The 19,884-nt window shown below is 40.7% G+C and overlaps 1 protein-coding gene across 2 annotated transcripts in view; it reads right to left on the bottom strand.

The window, feature by feature from the left end:
* UACA (uveal autoantigen with coiled-coil domains and ankyrin repeats) overlaps nt 1-19,884 on the bottom strand; it is a 41,618-nt gene that overhangs the window by 8,140 nt on the left and 13,594 nt on the right. The window contains exons 1-12 of one of the 2 annotated variants that reach the window (XM_075207533.1): nt 10,927-11,178; nt 8,046-8,179; nt 6,951-7,039; nt 5,828-5,892; nt 2,619-2,676; nt 2,401-2,471; nt 2,134-2,240; nt 1,829-2,010; nt 1,698-1,735; nt 836-895; nt 645-752; nt 113-145 (exon numbers count right to left, since the gene is read on the bottom strand). In XM_075207533.1, the coding sequence (XP_075063634.1) occupies nt 113-145; nt 645-752; nt 836-895; nt 1,698-1,735; nt 1,829-2,010; nt 2,134-2,240; nt 2,401-2,471; nt 2,619-2,676; nt 5,828-5,892; nt 6,951-7,039; nt 8,046-8,179; nt 10,927-10,962 (981 nt within the window). In that variant the 5' untranslated portion in view covers nt 10,963-11,178. Of the gene's footprint in view, nt 1-112; nt 146-644; nt 753-835; nt 896-1,697; nt 1,736-1,828; nt 2,011-2,133; nt 2,241-2,400; nt 2,472-2,618; nt 2,677-5,827; nt 5,893-6,950; nt 7,040-8,045; nt 8,180-10,926; nt 11,179-19,884 lie in introns of those variants that run through there. The other variant, XM_075207532.1, reaches the window with a different exon arrangement.

The following is a 19,884-nucleotide window of genomic DNA, read 5'->3' as shown; positions in this document are numbered from 1 at the left end:
GAGGGAAGTGAAAAAAAAAAAAAGGAAAAATAGAAAAAAGAAAATGTAAATGTTTGCGGGAGTCCCACATAAAAACACAGATGTACACTACACACCAGAGATTATATTTTACCTCATTCTCCAGGTCATCTGTCATCATCTGTTCCTGCAATATGAACTCAGTGTAAGTCTCCATCTGATACACCAGAATCATCCCACTCTGTACTACTCACAGCAGCTAACACAGAGGCCATTCTGGAAACCCCACCTAGTTCCCCCCATACAAAGACATAGCCTACCACACCCCGATTTTGTAAGGCTGCAGAAATAGGTTATTTCCTGTATTCTGTACACAGTCAGGGATTTTTTTCCCGTTTGTTATTTTTACCGAAAGGAGGACAAGTTCTTAGTTCCTCATTTTGCGTAGCACAAAATCAATGTTTACTAATAATTAAAATAAAGTTATCAAACATCGTGAAAACACGTAGAACAAATGATGGGTTGGCGATCTCCCTTTCATCCTAAATACATCCAAATCAATGTAGAAACAGACAATTTGTTGAGCTATAAATATTGAATGTCTGACATGCCAGCATATGAACTATAATTGCATATTGAAGGGCTTTATTCATATCTCTAACTATACGTCTACACACTGCATCCACCTGGTTGAGTTGCAGCTGTAAGCCCCCCACTTTGTCCAGCAGGCTGCGTTGCTCGTGCTGTACTTTCCGCAGTCTCTCCCGTAGATCTTCATTTTCCGCTTCCAAGTCCTAAAGGTAACGTGGACAAGAGAATTCCGAGTGTGAGCACAGGTGTGACACAACCACGATCCCTCCTGTATGTAAACACACACCTGCGTCTGGTCCTTAGACTTCGCGTACGTCTCCTCCTTTGAACTATGCTTTGCCCATTTCTGTATGGAAGTAAAACATATAGCCGAGTATGAGGTAGTGTTACCTGCATACAATGAAGATTACTATATGCAGTATAAGTAGTATAAGCTAAGGAGCTCCCATAACTAGCATCTAACTAACCTGCTGTCACATCCTCACTAAGGGAAAAAAATGGGTTAATGAAGTCACCATGCAGGTTGGGGGGGAGGAGTAGGTAGGTTATATATATAAGTTGACATTAGCAAACAAAGGAATGGAATTTTAACAATACAAACTAATTGTGGTGAGACTGGTATGCAGGGTGTAACTACAACGGTCAGGCAAGGGCTGGGTGACGGACAATAAACCGCAGGCTGGGCAGGGAAAGCTATATACATAGCATCATGTTATGTGGTGCTACGTAGAAATAGATGCTTGTCATGGGAAAGCCAAAACCCCAAAAATGTCCATATGGACTCACTTCTATGATGGCTATTTATCTCTAATATCCCGATACAGTTATCCCAGGGACTATTTATGGCTGAAAGACAATTTTGGACAACTTTATTTAGTCCTGTTCAAGTCGAAATGTATGTAAAATGACTAACTAGTGGCTAACTCTGACCGCCACCCCACCCCTGATCTTATCCTTGTACCCAATCAGCCTGTAGTGCTTATACTAGATGTTCTGACTAAATAAGGTTATCCACATAATCTAAGCTCAACATTAGCCTCTCTTCTGCCATTGTCCACAGCACATTTCCAGGAACCTGGTAGCTATAAATACATATTACTGAAAAGGTGAGCGCATTTCTAAATGACAAATGTCAGACCCAAACTCACTGAGCGTAGAGACACCATGCTCCTTACAGGCTCCGTCCCTGTAGGAAGATACAAGACAGGTTAGCACCATTATTATCAGGATGTATCCACTGTGCAACTATCACAGTCACTATACAGATAAAGCGGGTCACCTCGCGGCGAGCTCTCAGCGGCTGTCCTGACCAGGGACAGGATGTCAAGGTTATCTCCGATTCTGCTATAATAGGCACAGTCATGTCCCAATGTGTCAACCATTCCAACGTCAGCACCGGCTCTAAGCAGGACTTCCACAGTCTCCTTGCATCCGTACTCGCAGCCCAGCATCAGAGCCGTCCTGTGTAACATAAATAGCATTTACTGCATATGCGGATAACAGTTCACAGTCATAGTATCAAATAATATAGAAAGTCCCATACTAGTATAAAGTCCACAGTGAATACTTTTGCCCAGCACTTACTTATTTTGCTTGTCTCGGGCATTGATATCTGCACCTTTGTCTATCAGAAGCTGACATATAGCTGGGCGACACATCTGTGTGGCCAGGGAGAGTGGGGTCCTTCCATCCTTAGGAGAAAGTAGAGGAGAGAGAGGAGGGTAAGTCGCTCTTCAGCACAAGCGGATTTCAGACCTGATATAGATCAGCCTGGTGGTGGCAATGGGTAGAGAATGCTTAGGAAGCGAACAGGGCGTGGGTGAAGGAAATGTGATTCTCTGGAATTCTCACCAAGTCTCTGGCATTTACGGACGCCCCGTGATCACACAGAAGCTGCACACTGGAGCAGCAGTCAGACATGGCTGTGCAAGAGAAAGAGAGTTGGACATAAGTTCAAGAGTGGGAGACTAAGCAGACAGCAAGTTAAAATCAAACAGAAAACAACAAAGTACTAGACGTCTCTGGATCAGTACTTTATTTGTTACATGCTAGGAAAGCGGCTTTCTCACCTGCATCATGTAGTGCCGTCCTGCCCTGTAGATCCACATTCTCTGTCGGGCAGTTAAACTGAAAATAAAAACATGAGATGTTCATTGACAAGTCTTTTATGACAAGTATTAGAATGTTTTGATCCGAGGAAGATCTCCATAAAATATTAATAGTTAATGCAGAAACAGCAAACATTTATTCCGGAGACGCAGGGAGCTCCCAAAAAAAAAAGTAAAGGAAATAATTGTCTGTTTTGTAACGTCATATACACAGACATGATCACCAAGTGCTTCCCACTATGGTCACTGTGAGGAGCACTGCTACACGAGTTTATGAGGAAGGTGTGTGGGAAAGACTGGGATCACACAGAACCTCAAAAACGCTAAGTCACAAGCATTCTGGGTAAAAAAACAAAAAACAAACAACTCCTAGCTGTAGGGGGTCAGATGTGTGTTTTCTGCACTAAGTGTTTTTCCCTCACAAAGTGTTTAAAAAATACAGTTAAACAAGACAGTTGAACAAACACTGAATAACAATTGAAGACATCTAGAAATAATCTAAATGTGCTGCAGCCTCACTCTGCTACTTCTCTGATTACACAGGACATTGCAACTAGGTAATTCTTTTAATTCCCTCATTTGTTGCTATTTTACTCTTAAATCCCAATATTTGCCAAATTATTTTTCTTACTTTCCTGTCAAGGCATTATCTTTAGGACTATAACATCCTTTACCCTTCCTGCAACACACACCTCTGTCCACATTGCCCCTTCATTACTTCACTCACCTCTAGTTAACACTCCGTAACTATTGTCCTATTTAAATTCAATAGTTATAACAGCCTCACCCTGTCAGCAGAAACTAAAAGGACGCACATCTTACAATCATCTTTCCTATCTTTCTTCCTCCCTGCTTCTATTAGCTGGTGATATATCATCTAATCCAGGTCCCCCTCACTTCTCCCACACACATCTGAACACTACAGAAATCCAGCAAACCTCAAACGCATCACCTGTCTCCCCTCTCTTCCAAAGGAATTTAAATGTGCCCTTTGGAAAGCACGCTCTGTTTGTAACAAACTTACCTCCATCCATGATCTCTTCCTCTCAAACAACCTCAACCTTATGACACTAACAGAAACATGTCTCACGCAATCAGACACTGGTGGTCTCCATGTCACCCACAGTCCCAGACCGGGAGGCATACAAGGAGGGGGGGTTGGGCTATTTCTCTCCCCACAGTGCATGGTGCACAGTCCAAATCTCCCATCACTCACGTTCACATCTTTTGAAGTACAAGCTATTCAGATTTTTAACCCATTCTATATGCGCGTTGCTGTGTTCTATCGACCCAACCATTTCTTTAACACTTCTCTGCATGGCTCCCTCACTTCTTATCCTCTGACATCCTCACCATCATCATGAGTGTTTTCAACATCCCTATTGCTAATCCACATTTCAATGCTGCTTCAAAACTAATCTCTCTAACCTCCTCACTTGACCTCTCCCAGTGGATTGAATCCACTACTCATCGGGATGGCCAGTGTCATGATCTTGTTTTCTCTAGACTATGCTCAGTTTCGGATCGTCACCTTATTAGCTACTCTCTCACTCCCAGTTCTTTAACCTCTCTGATGTCAAACTCTCCCAAGTCTCCTCGTACCAGCAGGAATATTATCTTTATTGATTTTCAACGTTTTTCACCTCTCTTCAACACCTTCTCTCCCCGAATTTCTACATTCTCCTCCCCTGATAGGGCAGTTCCTTACTTTCACCAAACCATAGCTACTGTCCTTGATCAAGTGGCTCCAGCGACTCTTCATATTCAGCGTAGACTTCGTTGTCAACCGTAGCACACTAAAGTAACACGAAATCTACAAAAACTCTTGTAAAGCTGAACGTCACTGGCGTAAATCTTGTACCTCTAATGATTTCAGCGCATATACTGTTATCTACCGCTCTTATCGAAATGCACTGGACGCTGCAAAACAAACAAACATACTTCCAATCTCTTATCTATGCTTAGGCTTCTAACCCCAAACGACTTTTTAACACATTTGAATCTCATCTAAACCCCCCCCCCCCGGACTACCATCAGTGCCCAGGATCTTGCTTCCTATTTCAAGGACTAGATTAATAAGAACAGACTTGAAATTGTATCATCTCCCTCAACAAGCAATCAGCTCAATTCCGTCCCAGCATCCTCCGACACCCTCTCTTCATTTGATACGACAAATGAAGGATTTAATCTCTTCTTATTTTCCTACTCTACCTCCTGTCCTTGATCCCAAACCCTCTCAAATTGGTAGGTCATTGTCTCCTGTGTTCATTCCACCTCTAACTAAAATCTGTAATCTCTCTACTGGTATCTTTCCATTACTATTCAAGCATGCATTGATTACTCCTATTGTGAAAAAACAAAATTCTGACCCAAACACTCTCTCAAATTACCGCCCCATCATTTAGCTACCATGCCTCTCCAAACTCCTCGAGAGAATTGCCTACACACATTTTCTTACAGCAAACAACCTATTGGATTCTCTTCAGTCAGGCTTTCGCTCTCAACACTCCACAGAGACTGCGCTGACCAAGATTGTCAATGATTACATCACAGCTAAAACTAAAGGACATTCTCTCTTCTAATTCTCCTGGATTTTCATGCTGCATTTGACACTGTTGACAACGCGCTATATAAATAAATGATGACGGTTGTACTTTCACACCATTTACTGTTACATAATTAAACTCACAGCAATGGGAGTAGCCTTGTTTTAAAGGAGACCTATAGACAACATAGTTGACTATGTTTAAGTTTAAAGAATAGTTGACTGTTTTCTTGTGTTGTAACATTTGGTATAGCTCATGATGTTGTTAAAATTCTGGTCAAGTACAGAAGTACTGAAACACAGGCAAAAGACAGCTGCAATTTCATAAGTGCCCTTATTGTTTTCCCTACAATAGCATTCTTTTATTAACTGTGCTATGGTTTAGGGCAAATTTTGCACCTAAATGAAATGATAGTAGGTGATCCCTAATGACTTTATAACAATATACCTACAAATATCACATTGTTAAAGAAAGCTAGCATATAAAATATAAGCATTATAAGCATTCTAAATAACCAAATTCTCTTTTTTAAGTCAAAATGAACCAAAAACACATCCTGTTATTTTATTGCTTAAAATTTGATTTTCAGATCCAAGATACACACACCTTGATGGCGCTACCTACCTGCAGAAGCTTCTGCAGACACAGGGAGTGACCATATTTCGCTGACAGATGCAACGCGTTTCTCCCTGACACAAGAAAACACACATTTACATTTTGTAAAGTCAAACCCATCTTGATGTTGACATCTTTAAACACATGCAGGGACATTGACAATTTGACAATGTTCGTTGCTTGATATTTATTTGGATTTACTCTTGTCTTAAAAATATCTGTGCAAATCGGGACCATTTAAGTGAAGCAGTTATATGATCTAAGACAGATCTGGCCAACCCGTGGCTCTCCATGTGCTGTGAAACTACAAGTTTCAGCATGCCCTGACAGCTATCGGCTGGCTATCTACTAGCAAAGCATGCTGGGGCTTGTAGTTTCACAACATCTGGCGAGCCACAGGTTGGCCAGGCCTGATCTAAGACATTAGATTCCAATGTAATTTCACAAGAAATGGATGTGCATTCTGGCTGACACTGTGCTAAGCACCACTGGCACCAGCAACCAACTCGCTGAAAGAGTAAGTGGTCAAATAAAATGATATGTAACCATATGATTGCAGTGGGTGATAGTTTGTGCAGAAACTGGGTGGGAGTAAATGTGTGAGGGGAAATAAGTACATAGGGCCCGATGCAGAGTTGAACGTACGCCAGCTTGCGTAGCATAAATTGCTGAAACTTGCACTACACTTGCCCACAAGGATAACGGAAGCATACGTGACAAGGTAGACTTGCATGTATTTAGCGACTCCTTACAACTAGCGAGATGTAACTGTGGAGGAAAGGGGAGCGCAAACACAGGCGGAGTACAGCAAGAGCATGTTCAGGCATATGTGGATCATGGAGAAATATGTATATATGCCTATTAGGAGATGTATCTTTTGCATCTGATAGAGGATAAGTACAAATGCAGTCTGATAATGATGACGTAAACCAGGCACATATATACTGCCTACGTGGAGCCGGACGTGTATTGAGATCGCTGTGAACAGCTCTGCATTTGGGAGGAAATACGCTATTTTTGTGTGCGTTTCTCTCTAAGAGTAATTTACAAACCATTTTTTGCGACCAACTCAATATCAGCCCCATATACCGTTCCATTCCCCATAATCCGTTCACCCAACCCGTCAACATACCAGCAGCATCGGGGGCTGTGAGATCCACCCCATGTAATAGGATGGCATTCAGACAATCCAGGTGACCCTTAGAAGCAACAACATGGAATCTGAATATAAAAAAATAAAATATATATATATATATATATAAAACAAAAAAAAATAATCAGTGACTTCACTCCAGGAAGCTAGTAAACAAGACAACCCATAATTAGAGAGTTGACTTCAGCTTTGTTGTGCTTTACTAGGCTTCCTTCAAAATAAACAAAAGGTTTATGGGCTGGACCATCCCATGTGTTGATGACATATAAATGACTAATATATTGTGGGTGTCCGTATGAAATATGGTTTAGAAAAACCCCTCCTCTGCCTTCTAAATCATTCATACAAATAAACAGAAACTCGACATATGGGAACCTGGCTTGTATCCACCACACCTGCCCATAACCAGGGGGGCAGGGCAGCACCACATCACACAGTCTGGATGTATAAAGAAGAATAATCCTGGTGTGGGACAATATTTATAGTTTTTGCTAACGGGTTAGATAATTGGAGATTTATGGTCCCTTCACCTCCTGCTGCCACTGCCAGATATTCATTTCTCCATAAATGGCGAAGATGTTCAGAGAGGGGAAAAACAAAACACTGACGTGCTCAGAGAACACAAAATATTTGCTGTAGAGTTTTACAATTCGATGCAGGAAGATGGAATCTGAATGATCATAGGATTTGGTCTATAAAACAAGTAATATTCACCCATGTCTTCATGTGATTCCAGATTCCATAACTCCCAGAGCACCGAATGGTAATGCTACATAAGTGAGCTGTAGAGAGGTTGTGTGTTTGGTGGTTATCTTCAATAAGAGCGACTGTGCACATAACATCCTTCTGTCTATGTCTGGCAGGAAAGTATGACTGCTACGTAGTGTGATTTCACTGTATGTTCATCTAATCAGAGACTTGTGATCGCTTTAGCTGTAACTCATAGCTCATCGTTGTATAAAGTTATAATGCTTGTCTCATGTCTCTGTTCATTACGAAACCATCCTGTGGTGACATTTCTATTCATATCCTGCCCTCACTGCAACCCTGGGGTCACTACATGGTGGAACTCACGCTGAGCGTCCCTCCAAGTCCAGTCTGCTGGGATTCACACCCTTCTTGTGGAGAGTGGCTGAAATCTTCTCTACATCTCCCCTCTCTGCCCCTCTCATCAAACGTTCATCGTATTTGCTCCAGTCCGCAGTTTGCTGGAAAAGGAAAGAAAACAATTTTAGTGATGGCAAAAGGAAGGGCAATAATACAGCCGTTACCAACAGGGTAACCGATATGTGCGATAATCTGGCAACTAACAACTGACGCCAAGAAAGGAATTCAAGACTCCATGGACTACTGTTTGGCAATAAGGAAAAATGATTATTAACAACAAGACTATGTCAGAAAATAAGTGGTTTGTCCTCTCGAACAAAGTTCTTTCCCCCCCTTGACAAGTACACTCAGAAACTTGCACTTTTCTGCAATGTAAATTGTTGCTGTACATACAGTGAATTTCATTCATGAAATTTGCAAAAAAAAAAAAAAACACATACAAAATCCGCTTTTGCCCCTTTGTGCACTTCGATTTGTACAAGTGTGCCTAGATTTTCTCAGAAGTTTATAGCTGCAAGTTTGCACAGATCGTGAGAACGAGCTGGGCAGAGTGAGGAGGATCCCTGCAGACTACAGAGAGGAGGTGCTCCAGTGTGTCTAGTTTTGCGAGCAGTACAAATAATGTCCTTTTACAGATTGGTTGCTACCATGCACCACTCCGCACAGCAGGATAGAACTCTAACAATTCACCCTCTCTGTCCCCTCATCTCAGTGATCATTCTCTGCAAAAGGCAATTGCATTTTTTTTTTTTTTTAAACCAGCTCAGGTCTCAGTACTATTTCTAGGTGTTCTCCTCAAAATCCAACAAAAAACCTTTGCACATACAAGACTGTCACACGTAATAAAAACAATTTTCCCTTATTAATAATTCAAGCCATAAAATGAGAAAGAACAGAATAGTTTTCTTTATCGGAAGGGATGGCCCTAAGGTGGTATGAGGGTGGATTCTGAGGCGATGTTTACATTTTTGCACTGTGCGACTCTGGAGCTCTCTGCGCCTCTCAGCGCACCTTCTAGCTTGCGCAGGCTTCTCTCTCTAATGGTGCAATTGGCGGAACAACCAGACACCACAGTTGAAAACCAAGGAGTTTTGAAATTGAGTGCACTTCAGAAATGAGGCCCAGTGGAGGCAGCTATTTTGTGAGCCAAGCCAAAATTCATGCTAACGCTCCTTTCTATTAGGAACACACTATATCATGCCTCATCGATGACCAGGCTGGACAAATCCCAGAAGCAAGGTAGACAATGCGCCCAAGAAATATACTTGCTGGAAGTTTGCATTAAAAGTGTACCCATAAAGTACACAGACTGACCCACTTTCCACTACCTTAAATCCAAACACATCACCTCACACAACATTACAACGGCCTTAGAGACAACATAATAAGTCTGTAATACGGCGCTGTGGAAAATGGATGACTAAACAGCACTACACCAGCTATTCGACGTTACCAATCTAATGAATCATTAACGACAATCATCTTCTAAATCCCATGACAGGAATATAATCATGTGAGGTTGTGTAAGTCCAGATAAAATAGAGATACACCTATTTTAGGATTCTGTGAGATTTCACAACTTTTTACAAATGACTGACACTTAACAAAACCTTATGTATATGAAAATGAAGCAGGAGGAGCTAGAGCAATGGCATTTTGTGTCCTCCTGGCTAAAAGTGCAGGAATTGGGATTTGGATATAGCTGTATCTTACTAAAAACCTATAACATATTTGCATAATATCAAACCACAAATACTGATATTAGCGCAGACCAGTTTTTAGAATAGTTGTACATTTTGTAATTTATATATACAGTAAGGAAAACAAAAATGTCCACAGTAATCATTTATTGTGATAGTGACTGAAAGTCTCAGGTCTGAGGAGTTCCTGTAGACAGTTTTGTAAGTTTTATCAAAATTCCCAGTTTTAGATGTTTGTGTACTTACAGCTTTGTGTAAATTTCCATGACCACCTGGAGCTAATAAACTTCCCCACACCCCACATTCGGGCAGCCCCAAAGCTCAACTTTTTGTGCCTAAATAGTCTGGCCGAAAACTGGGGCTGTGTGATGCTGTGGACAGGGCCGGGGGATATTGTGTGTATTAAAGAAATAAGACTAAGAGGCAGAGACTGATGATCAAAAACATTCTTGGCAAAGCACAGGCACTATATAAAAGGTTAATAATAATAATAATAATAATAAACACTGCTGTTTACACAGTCTACAAAAAAAAAGTGCACGTGTGAAATCTTTCAGATAGGATTCAGTTATAGTAATACAGTAGACAGGTGTAAAATGATGAAATCTACACAAAGGCACTATAGCAAAAGATTCATACACAGCAGACGTGTACCTCATCATCAGGTCTATGACGGTGAAATGGACATAGCAGGTGCATGACTGTAAAATGCACACAACAGGTATACACAGGACCCTTGTTGTGGTAGGACAAGGTGAGGATAGCATGTGCAGGGTGGTGGAATTAAATATTAATTAACATTTACAAAAAAAAATAAAAAAAAATAGTAAACAATAACATTAAATAGGTCGGGGTGAATACAACCATTTAAATAAAGTATGAAAGAAAGCCTGATGGATTTAGGAAATTATACTCAGATAGGTCAGCTTTTCCCTTATCCATTTAAGCTAGATGCAGCACAGTAAAATGATACATAAACTATAGTAATTTAATACACAAAACCTAGTTTAGATTTATTTTTAAAATACACAAACAAACAAAATATTGAGTTGCTAAGTGTCCCAGAATGGAAGACAAACAATCTGTGTTATTGTGAGAAGTTTCACACAACACACTAACACATCAGTACATACATAGCTAGAACTCACCTTGTGCTTGGAAGAACAGCTAAACCAGGGTGTCATCCTGCCTCCCCCCAGGCTTCCTGGTGATTCCTAGGAGCCCGCACTGGAATACGGCAGAGTCAGCACATGTTTGGGCACTGAAAACAAAATGCCAACAGCCATCTGCCCCAAAGATGGGTGCCCCTTTCCTGCCCTAGGACAGGGGAGCAGAGGCAGTCATATCCAAATCATCTCTCTGCCTGCTTCCTCCTATGTGTGACACTTAGCTCATTCTTTGTGAGGTTATGTCCCCTCCTCCTGAACAGAGCACTGCCCCCCCCCCCCCCCTCTTTCAGAGGCTTTGCTCCTCACACAAATAGTGGCTTCTCCCAAATCACACCCCTTGTAAACACAGAGTCTCTGGCCTCTGTCCCAGGAGGGGGCTGCTCTATTTTTTGCCCAAGAGGAGGTTAACAGCTGAGGTAGTGGGAAGGATCTGTACACACATGCCCCGCATTCCCATGCACTGAACCATCCGGACTGCCTCATAACTCATGGACAAGAGCATTATAATAACAATTACAGCACTGACACCACACGTCTGACTGAAACACTTTGTTACTTCCTCTACCCCCTTAGTAGGATAAGCATATTTTTAGGAAATGAGCGCTGGCTGCATTGGGTCCTCTGACTGCAATATTTAAATAGAAATGGTCAGATTTTATCTTTCCCAAATGGTTTTGGGATTAGGCTTACTTTGGGTTACTTGAGAATTAATGTGCGTGCCTGACCACTAACATTTTATTAGCTCTTTTATATAAGAGAATCATGTGTGTAACATTCATATGTCAAATATATATCTCACTATTACTATGCATTGACAGAACTTGAGATATTTGAAATTTCACTTTTATTTCTGTGCAACTGAGTGCAGGGTATTGTTATATTTATATTTTACTTATCCGGCACACCAGCCGGCACAGCCACGACAGTGGGCCCACCAGCCGGCACAGCCACGACAGTGGGCACACCAGCCGGCACAGCCACAACAGTTGGCACACCACCTGGCACAGCCACAACAGTTGGCACACCAGCCGGCACAGCCACACCAGTGGGCACACCAGCCGGCACAGCCACATAGTCTATGCCAGCCCTCTCCATCATGGACTGTTTTTGAGTACAGGGACACCATTGGCTGGATATTACTTTGTTAATATCTATACACCCAAGGCAGTGTTGTTCATGAGGACTGGGAGCCTTACTGTTCTTGATGCACTTTACCTTTTCTTTTTACCCGTCTGCCAGCATATATTACTATCAGACAGTCAATTACATGGGAAGGGCAGTTTTTATATAAAGTTATTATATATAGTTGTTATTATTATTATTATGGCTATTCAGTGTCCAGACACCCACACAGAATCATTGGGAGATTGCATATACAAAGACTAAAATAAAAGGTTTGTAAAAGGCAGCAGTGGAAAACCTCATGGAGATATCAGGCATTTGCTACAGATTTCATTATGTGTGAATACTTTAAATCAGTAGAAGAGGACACTTCCCAACCTGGGCAGCAGGTTAAACCAAACCTCTATGTATACTGTATATCTGTGCGTGGTCACACACCATAATACAGTATATATTCCCAGCATAAAGGAGGCGCCACGAGAAGTAATGTAGAACATTCCACTAGCCTGGTTCTGGCTTTGAAGCAAAGACAGAAGAGACTCCCCCAGAGGGAGCGCATGAAACAAAAAGGATCTGGTCACAGGAACGAAGAGAAAGATAAGCTGTGAATGCATATAAATATGCATGTTTTTCTTCCTCCATCACAAGATAATCTAACAATAACTTCACGTTTGCCACTAGAATATGATCTGCATTTACAAAGCGTGAGAAAAATGAACGCTGGAAGTTGGTGCCTGGCTGGGAGATCAGGCAGCGAATAGTGAATGGACATTGTGATGCCGTAGTGGAAAACAAGTGAATTGGGAAGGACGGGAGGGCACTTCTGCCAATCATTCCCTGAAAACTCTGCAGTGAAACAATAGCTCATTACATGGTCTGATTAAAGAGAAAAAAATGGAAGAAAAAACAAGCAAAGCATTTCCCAGGGACCCAATATGAGACTGCTGTAAATATACAGTGCTGTATATTGATAATCATCAAGTCAAACAAAGAGGATGTCACCCTAACATCTTAATCAGTAAAAGGCTGTTTAAGATGTTGACAGCAGCATTGTGGACAAGTGTCCAAAGTGTTCAATAAAAAAAGGCCCCTCAATTGAAATACAGTGCTTATAACACTGTGTGTGTGCAATACTGTGATGCTACAAAAACCATGTAGGCCACTGACCTACAATCATTGGTTCATGATTACTTTTGGGCAGGTAAAACTCCTACGATTCCTCAAGATGTTCTCTACAAGAGGAAACTCCAAGGGGGACTTCAACTCCCGCTATTTTCTATTTATCACCAGGTAGTACTGCCTACTAGAATTATGGACTGGACCTGTGTCATAGATTCCAAACAATGGATCACGATTGAGGATTGAGGGTCATGCTCTCAAGGTTCCTCCCGGCCTCTTTCCGTGGCTCCCCAAATTACTCTGCATATCTCACCCCACGATTGGTCCTACCCTCCAATGCTGGTCTAGGTTGAGGATGTATGTAAACATTTCTTCCCCGTTGTCTCCTCTCATCCCACTGGCGCACAAGCCAGACTTCCCACCAGGGCTACAGCCTATCAATTGTAGCTGGATGGCCAGGTGTAACCCCAGCTGGTTGAGAATAGAAAGATTTGTGCCTTCTCTGAACTCCAGAAGAAACCAAACGATCCCTCTTTGGAACTCTGGCTCTATTTACAGGCACTATATCCGGGATAAGATCATTCTTACGGGGTGGGACGGAAGCTGGATGCCTTTGAGGATCATAATTCTCAGGAAACCCAAACACACGATCTCCCCTATTTATTAATTATTGATTGCAAACTTATATAGCTCATTATCAAGTTATACCAAATCATGAGACAGTGGATTAGAGAGACTAGAATAAGATATGGAATAAATTTGGCCCAAAGTTTTCCAATTCAGCATGGCCTGCTCCGCAAGCCTCTCCCTGATTGAAAGATGGTTCAAGATTCTTTCCAGGTGGTACAGGTGTCCCTCCCAACTGTGCAAGATGCACCTAGGTGTTTCCAGTTCTTGCTGGAGATGTGCCTTTGTCATTGGATCCCCATTACACATATGGTGGAGCTGCCCAGATTATCCCCCTTCTGTCTTAAGGTCAGAGAGCTCACAATGGAGATATTAGGTGGACCTCTACCAGATGGCCCTGATCTATGGCTTTTCAAACTATCAGACCTCCCGATATCCCAGTATAAAAAGTCTCTATTTCATCACTTAATCAATGCTGCGATAACCATCATCCCTGTACACTGGAGATCCAAGTCTCTTCCTACTTTGAGGGAGCAGCTGACCAAAATTGATTTCTACATGTCTATGGATGATACCTCCATGTCAAGCCAGCATCCCTATGCCGAATTTACAGCGATCTAGTTTTGAGTTGAGATTTAAGGAATCTTCTTCAAATAGCTCCCTAATGGCAAACTGAAGTTCTCTAAGTATTTGTGAACCTGCCTCACTCCTCTGTCCCGGCGGCTGACCGTATGCCACTGAACGATGCTACTGTACTGACTACTAGTAACGCAGACAGAACTTAAGTCTCAATTTCCCTTGGCAGCAATGTTTCTAAGATAGTACATGCCCATAGGATTCACCTCCCCTCCCCTTCAGTTTTGTTTTATGTGAAAAAATGTGAGGAATGTTCTACCATATTTTGTTGTAAGTCTTGTACACATGTCGTATAACTCCTTTCGCAATAAAGACAGGTTGAACAAACAAACAAACAAACCCTACAGGCATGAGCTATTTGGAAGCTAGCAGAGTGCCTGTCTGGCACCAAAGTTACGATGCATTTCAAAAAGTGAACCAGAGGCAACAGCACTTTTGTTTGAACAGAATGTGACAGACTTTAGGACACAAATCAGCATACCATACCACACCACAAGCCACACATTATGGGGGGTATTCAAATAGCCATGGAGTGCTTCTGGAGTGGTCGCAAAGGCACACCACTGCGATATAACATCGCAAATTTCTCCTCACGTCCCATAGAGGTGTAAGAAGAAATCCTCGATGTTGAGGTACCGTAGTACCTGAAAATTTGCGCAGTTGCGATGTTTGACAGAATATCAGTTAATTTAATATCCCCCAGTTAATCCCATTTATAAATGGATAAAGGTAATGGTGGTGGGAGCTATACAAATATATTTGGTATTCAATTAAGTTCTTTATTCATACAGCAAAATGGTTTTGGAGCACCACTTAACAGGGAAAATATATAGTCTGTGTTTTCTATTTATGACCAGGCAAAAAAATTATATATAATTTATATTATTTGCTTGGTCATAAATAGAAAGTACAGACTATATATTTTTCCTGTTAAGTGGTGCTCCAAAACCATCTATATAAATAAATACACACACACACGTATATACACACACACACGTATATACACATTATCTTGTGCAGAAAACTTAAGTCACTTGCATATCTGTATATAATAATGAGTGGAAGCAACTAAATGACTTGCTCTAAATAGAAGGTAAAATATCATTGCTACACTCCCATAAGATATAGTGCTAATGGAGAGCTTTATAAAGCAATAGGTGGAGCTATCAGTGCAAATTTACAGATTAATTTATGGAGAACTGCATGCTAGCAAATTCTATCTATTTTAAATTGTATATTGCTATAAAATTGATTTTGCCCAAAAATTCAAAGATCATGTTATGTATAAAATAATCCAATCTAAAATAGGAAAAAGAACATTATAAAAAATAAAAAAATGTTTGACTGGCATCCAGTCCGTTTGTGATTTATAATAAGCCATCTATAACTGCACAGAATTCCTGTCCAGAGACACTGAGAAACTTCTGTCTGAGCAAAGATTTCCAAACATATATTTTGTCTGGACGTCCCGGGCTCCTAAGAAACCTTAAAAGAATGGAGAGGTATAAAAAGAAATATTGTATTTAAAGGTTCCACGAGATGACATATTAGAGAGCATTACCAAGTGACATACACCGAGAATGTCACAGGAATCTGACCTAACTACAGCTTCTTCTGGTCTCCTGACCTTTTCTGTATCCAACCACAATTATACTATTTAAACCAATTGTACTTCAGGGTGGAGGTTTGTGGGACTAAATAGCACATTAAGGGCTTGTTCACACCTACCTGCTGTGAATAGGTTTTTCAGACAGTCTGAAAAGTGGATCAAATATAGGATAAATGGTATCTTGCAGATTCCACCGCTGCATTCTAATATGTACATTTAGAGAGCAGCCTGCACAATGCATCTCTTATGAATTAATGTGAGTTGCCAGTGCATTTGTGAATGAGCCTTAAGGTCTCTGCCAACCAACCAAAAGTTAAGGGTATCAGTGTCACACTCTACAAAATTTTCCAGCCAATGTGTTATCTACAACGATTTTGAAAAAAAAAAAAAAAAAAAGGTCCTGATCAGCATGCGGATTCATTGTACACACTATACATGTTTTCAAATATTTACCCTCAGATCTGTCATAATCGTCGACTGAAAAAAATCGTGACTCTGTAAACTCTATGAAGATCAGGATTGTGAGTACATACACACTGCAGAATTGGAAGGACGTTATTGCATAGCTGGATGAGAGTTATAGCTCTGCTGAACAATCAAAATATGATCGTGCTTTGGAACGACTGTCGTTCATCGTGTAAGTGTACACACTAAATGTGATATTGGGCTGAACGGTCGTTTATCGGATAACAGGCCTGATAATTGGCTGAAAACACTGTAGTGTGCACCCAGCCTTAGAGGATTGCTGTACACAAGATAAGCCAATTTATTTATTTTTTAAAGAAAAGCGAAAAAACAAAACAAAACAACAAAAAAACAAAACACCCATAGTATTTTTTAGACATACCCAATGGTGGACTGCAGGGGTTGCAGCCAATACAGGCCCTGGACATGAGGGGGCATAGCAATGCTGACCCCCAGCCTTATTAAAGCAGAGGCGGACCTCAAGAGGACGGTCCGTCATGACCAGACGCTACCCAAATTTTGCTATCGGCACTGGTGATGCCCCTTACAATGTACAGATAAAATGATTAACGAGAAGAGCTCCTTTTGTGTTTGTGGTCCAAGGATTCATCTATTCACCCTTTATAAGACCGGCCAGACTCTCTATGTTCCTTAACAGTAAGCATGTTTTCCCATTTCTTCCCATCACCTGTAAGTATTTATATATGGAGAGGAGGGTCAAAGATATTTTAACCATGTGTTTGCGAATCAAATACTGTTAAAGTGTTCGAGTGGGTTTCCTCCGGGTGCTCTGGTTTCCTTCCACACTCCAAAAACATAGTGGTAGGTTAATTGGCTGCTATCAAATTGATCCTTCTCTCTGTCTGTGTGTATGTTAGGGAATTTAGACTGTAAGCCCCAATGGGGCAGGGACTGATGTGAGTGAGTTCTCTGTACAGTGCTGCGAAATTAGTAGCGCAATATAAAATAACTGATGAAAGTATTACAGTTTGCTAGGGATTGAGAGACACAAAAACAAAAAGGACCACCAGCCTTACAGCAGTATATAATACTTTGAGGAGGCTGGGGGGAGGAAGTAGTAATTCTAAGCTTGTGCCCTCTTACATCTTTGTCTGTCTGTTAAGACTCAGTTTTGTTTTATTCACTACTGTTGTTCACTACTGTAATTTTTACATTTTTTTCCTCTTTTTACCTTCAGCAGTCTTTGTTGAACACCCCTCAAAGTTACCCAGGCCCAAACCGCAAACATGTTAAATAGGTCTAAAATATTTGTATTTTATCATTAAAAAATATTGATTTTTTTTTTGTAATACTGGTTGGCATAGATAAATAAAAGTACAGCAATGTTGATGAAACAATGGTCGGTCTCCCATCCCTGCAAACCTGCCACTCGTTATGTATGGGCTTCTCCTCTCAGCAAATCCAGTCCTATCTCCAAGAGTAAAGGAGAGAGACACAGATTGGCAGGTAGCGGTCAGAACCTTCCCTTGCCCAAGTACCTACTGAGACAATATTCCAACATTGGGTTACAGTCAGGGTTAAATGAACACAACCTGGCCAAAAACATGAAAAAAATTAAGAAACATTTTTTACTTTTTAGTTTTGGGGTCCGTTACGTGAATATCTAGCAGTGCCTGCATTGCTGGACCCTAGAGAATGCTACCCGAAGTAACCTGTCCCTCTCATGGCAGTAGCAAAATTTAGGTTAGGCATCCTTTACCTAAAACTGGTCTTAACATAATACAAACCACAAGTATTTGACACATTTATTTATAGCACTAGATAAATCCCAGCCAAAATTGCACCACCACTAAAAAAAAAAAAGCAAATCTGGACTTATTGTTAAAAAGTAATAAGAATGAACTATTATTGAATACAGATACTGTACATTGTAATACTGTCATTAACTTATTAACATAAATCTAGAAATTCAATATCTCAGTCTTCATTTAGATACATTAAATACTAGATTAATGTCTAATAACACTCCTGGGGTGGGGGGACATTAAGACATTTAAGTCTGTTTAGTTGGAGTATGTTATGTTTCAATTTCCTGATACTTGACAAAGGGCTTCAGCCTGAAATCCCCTCTTGAAACCTCAGGACACACTGTTGTGCCAAAACTGCTGCCTCATTACTTTTGGCCCTCAATATTTATTATGCTTCAAAGAGGAAATGTGAAGTTGAAAACTTGATTGTTGATTTTAAACATCTCCCACACACTGGGAGAAAAGATGGATTACTAACTACTTAAAATAAATAATTAGATTCAAGTGTATTTTTCTTCCTTGATAATATCTCTGCAATGAGCAGAATACATCCATCACTCTCTTCTCTACTAAACCCAAAGCCATAGCTACATGTCTGATTAACATAATCCATTTTTTATTTAATCCATAACATAAGTCTAAATAAATCTCTTGTTTTTAGAACTTATTATTTTAGAAAGGAGCTGGTTGTGGGCAAGTATTCCTGGAGTCATACCACACTTCCTTCTGCATATCTATTGAAGGGCATGTCTCTGTGAGTCTAAGTGGCTGATAACAGAAAATAATAACTTTTGCTTAGCTACATGCTAAAATCAACAAAGAGTAAATATTTGTGAATGTGGCAGAATGTCGTTATATCGCATCTGCGCATGTTCTACCTTCTTTTTCCCCAGCACACACACAGACTGGCTAAAAAGACATGACATGGGCTATATTAACAAGATACATGTGTAATCTAATGAAATATAGCCATCACCACTTACCATGTGACCGTAACTTGCTCTTTCCAAATTACTCTCGAGTATATCACATTCAAGACAGACTGTTATGGCTTCCCTTTCACACATTTCCCTATCCTATACCTTCCTTTAAATTAAGTACTATACCATCATGATTGCATCTGCATTAATTCATGTTATTTCTATGGTGGATAGCATGTTTCATTGCAATTGTGTGTTTTACCAACGTCAATTATATCAAATTAGCCTAATTCCAATGTCCTGCATCGCCATCTAGTGGACATGTACTATATGGCTGGCTGCTCCTGCCATTATGTTACAACCACTGGGATGAAGTTCTATCCGCTTCAGTAGCAGAACACTGACTATTTATCAGGGCAGGCTAGCAGCTCAACGAACACTGGCCACATACAACGGGCAATTTACTCTATATATGAGGATAGGGTACATGAAGATGTAAATAGAATTTATATAGAGGCAATTGTTTTGCAGACATCTAGTTGTCACAGCTCAATCAAAAACAAACAGTTCATGTAGATGCAGACTTTCACATTTCCCCTCTTATAAGCTCTTTCTTTCCTATAAGGTGGCTATTAAGCAACATTATGGCATATAAATACTATTGATAACA

This window comes from Mixophyes fleayi, chromosome 4 (genome assembly GCF_038048845.1).
Source record: "Mixophyes fleayi isolate aMixFle1 chromosome 4, aMixFle1.hap1, whole genome shotgun sequence".
NCBI lineage: Eukaryota > Metazoa > Chordata > Amphibia > Anura > Limnodynastidae > Mixophyes > Mixophyes fleayi.
The sequence above is the reverse complement of the archived record's forward strand: the minus strand, read 5'-3'. Positions and strand labels throughout refer to the sequence as shown.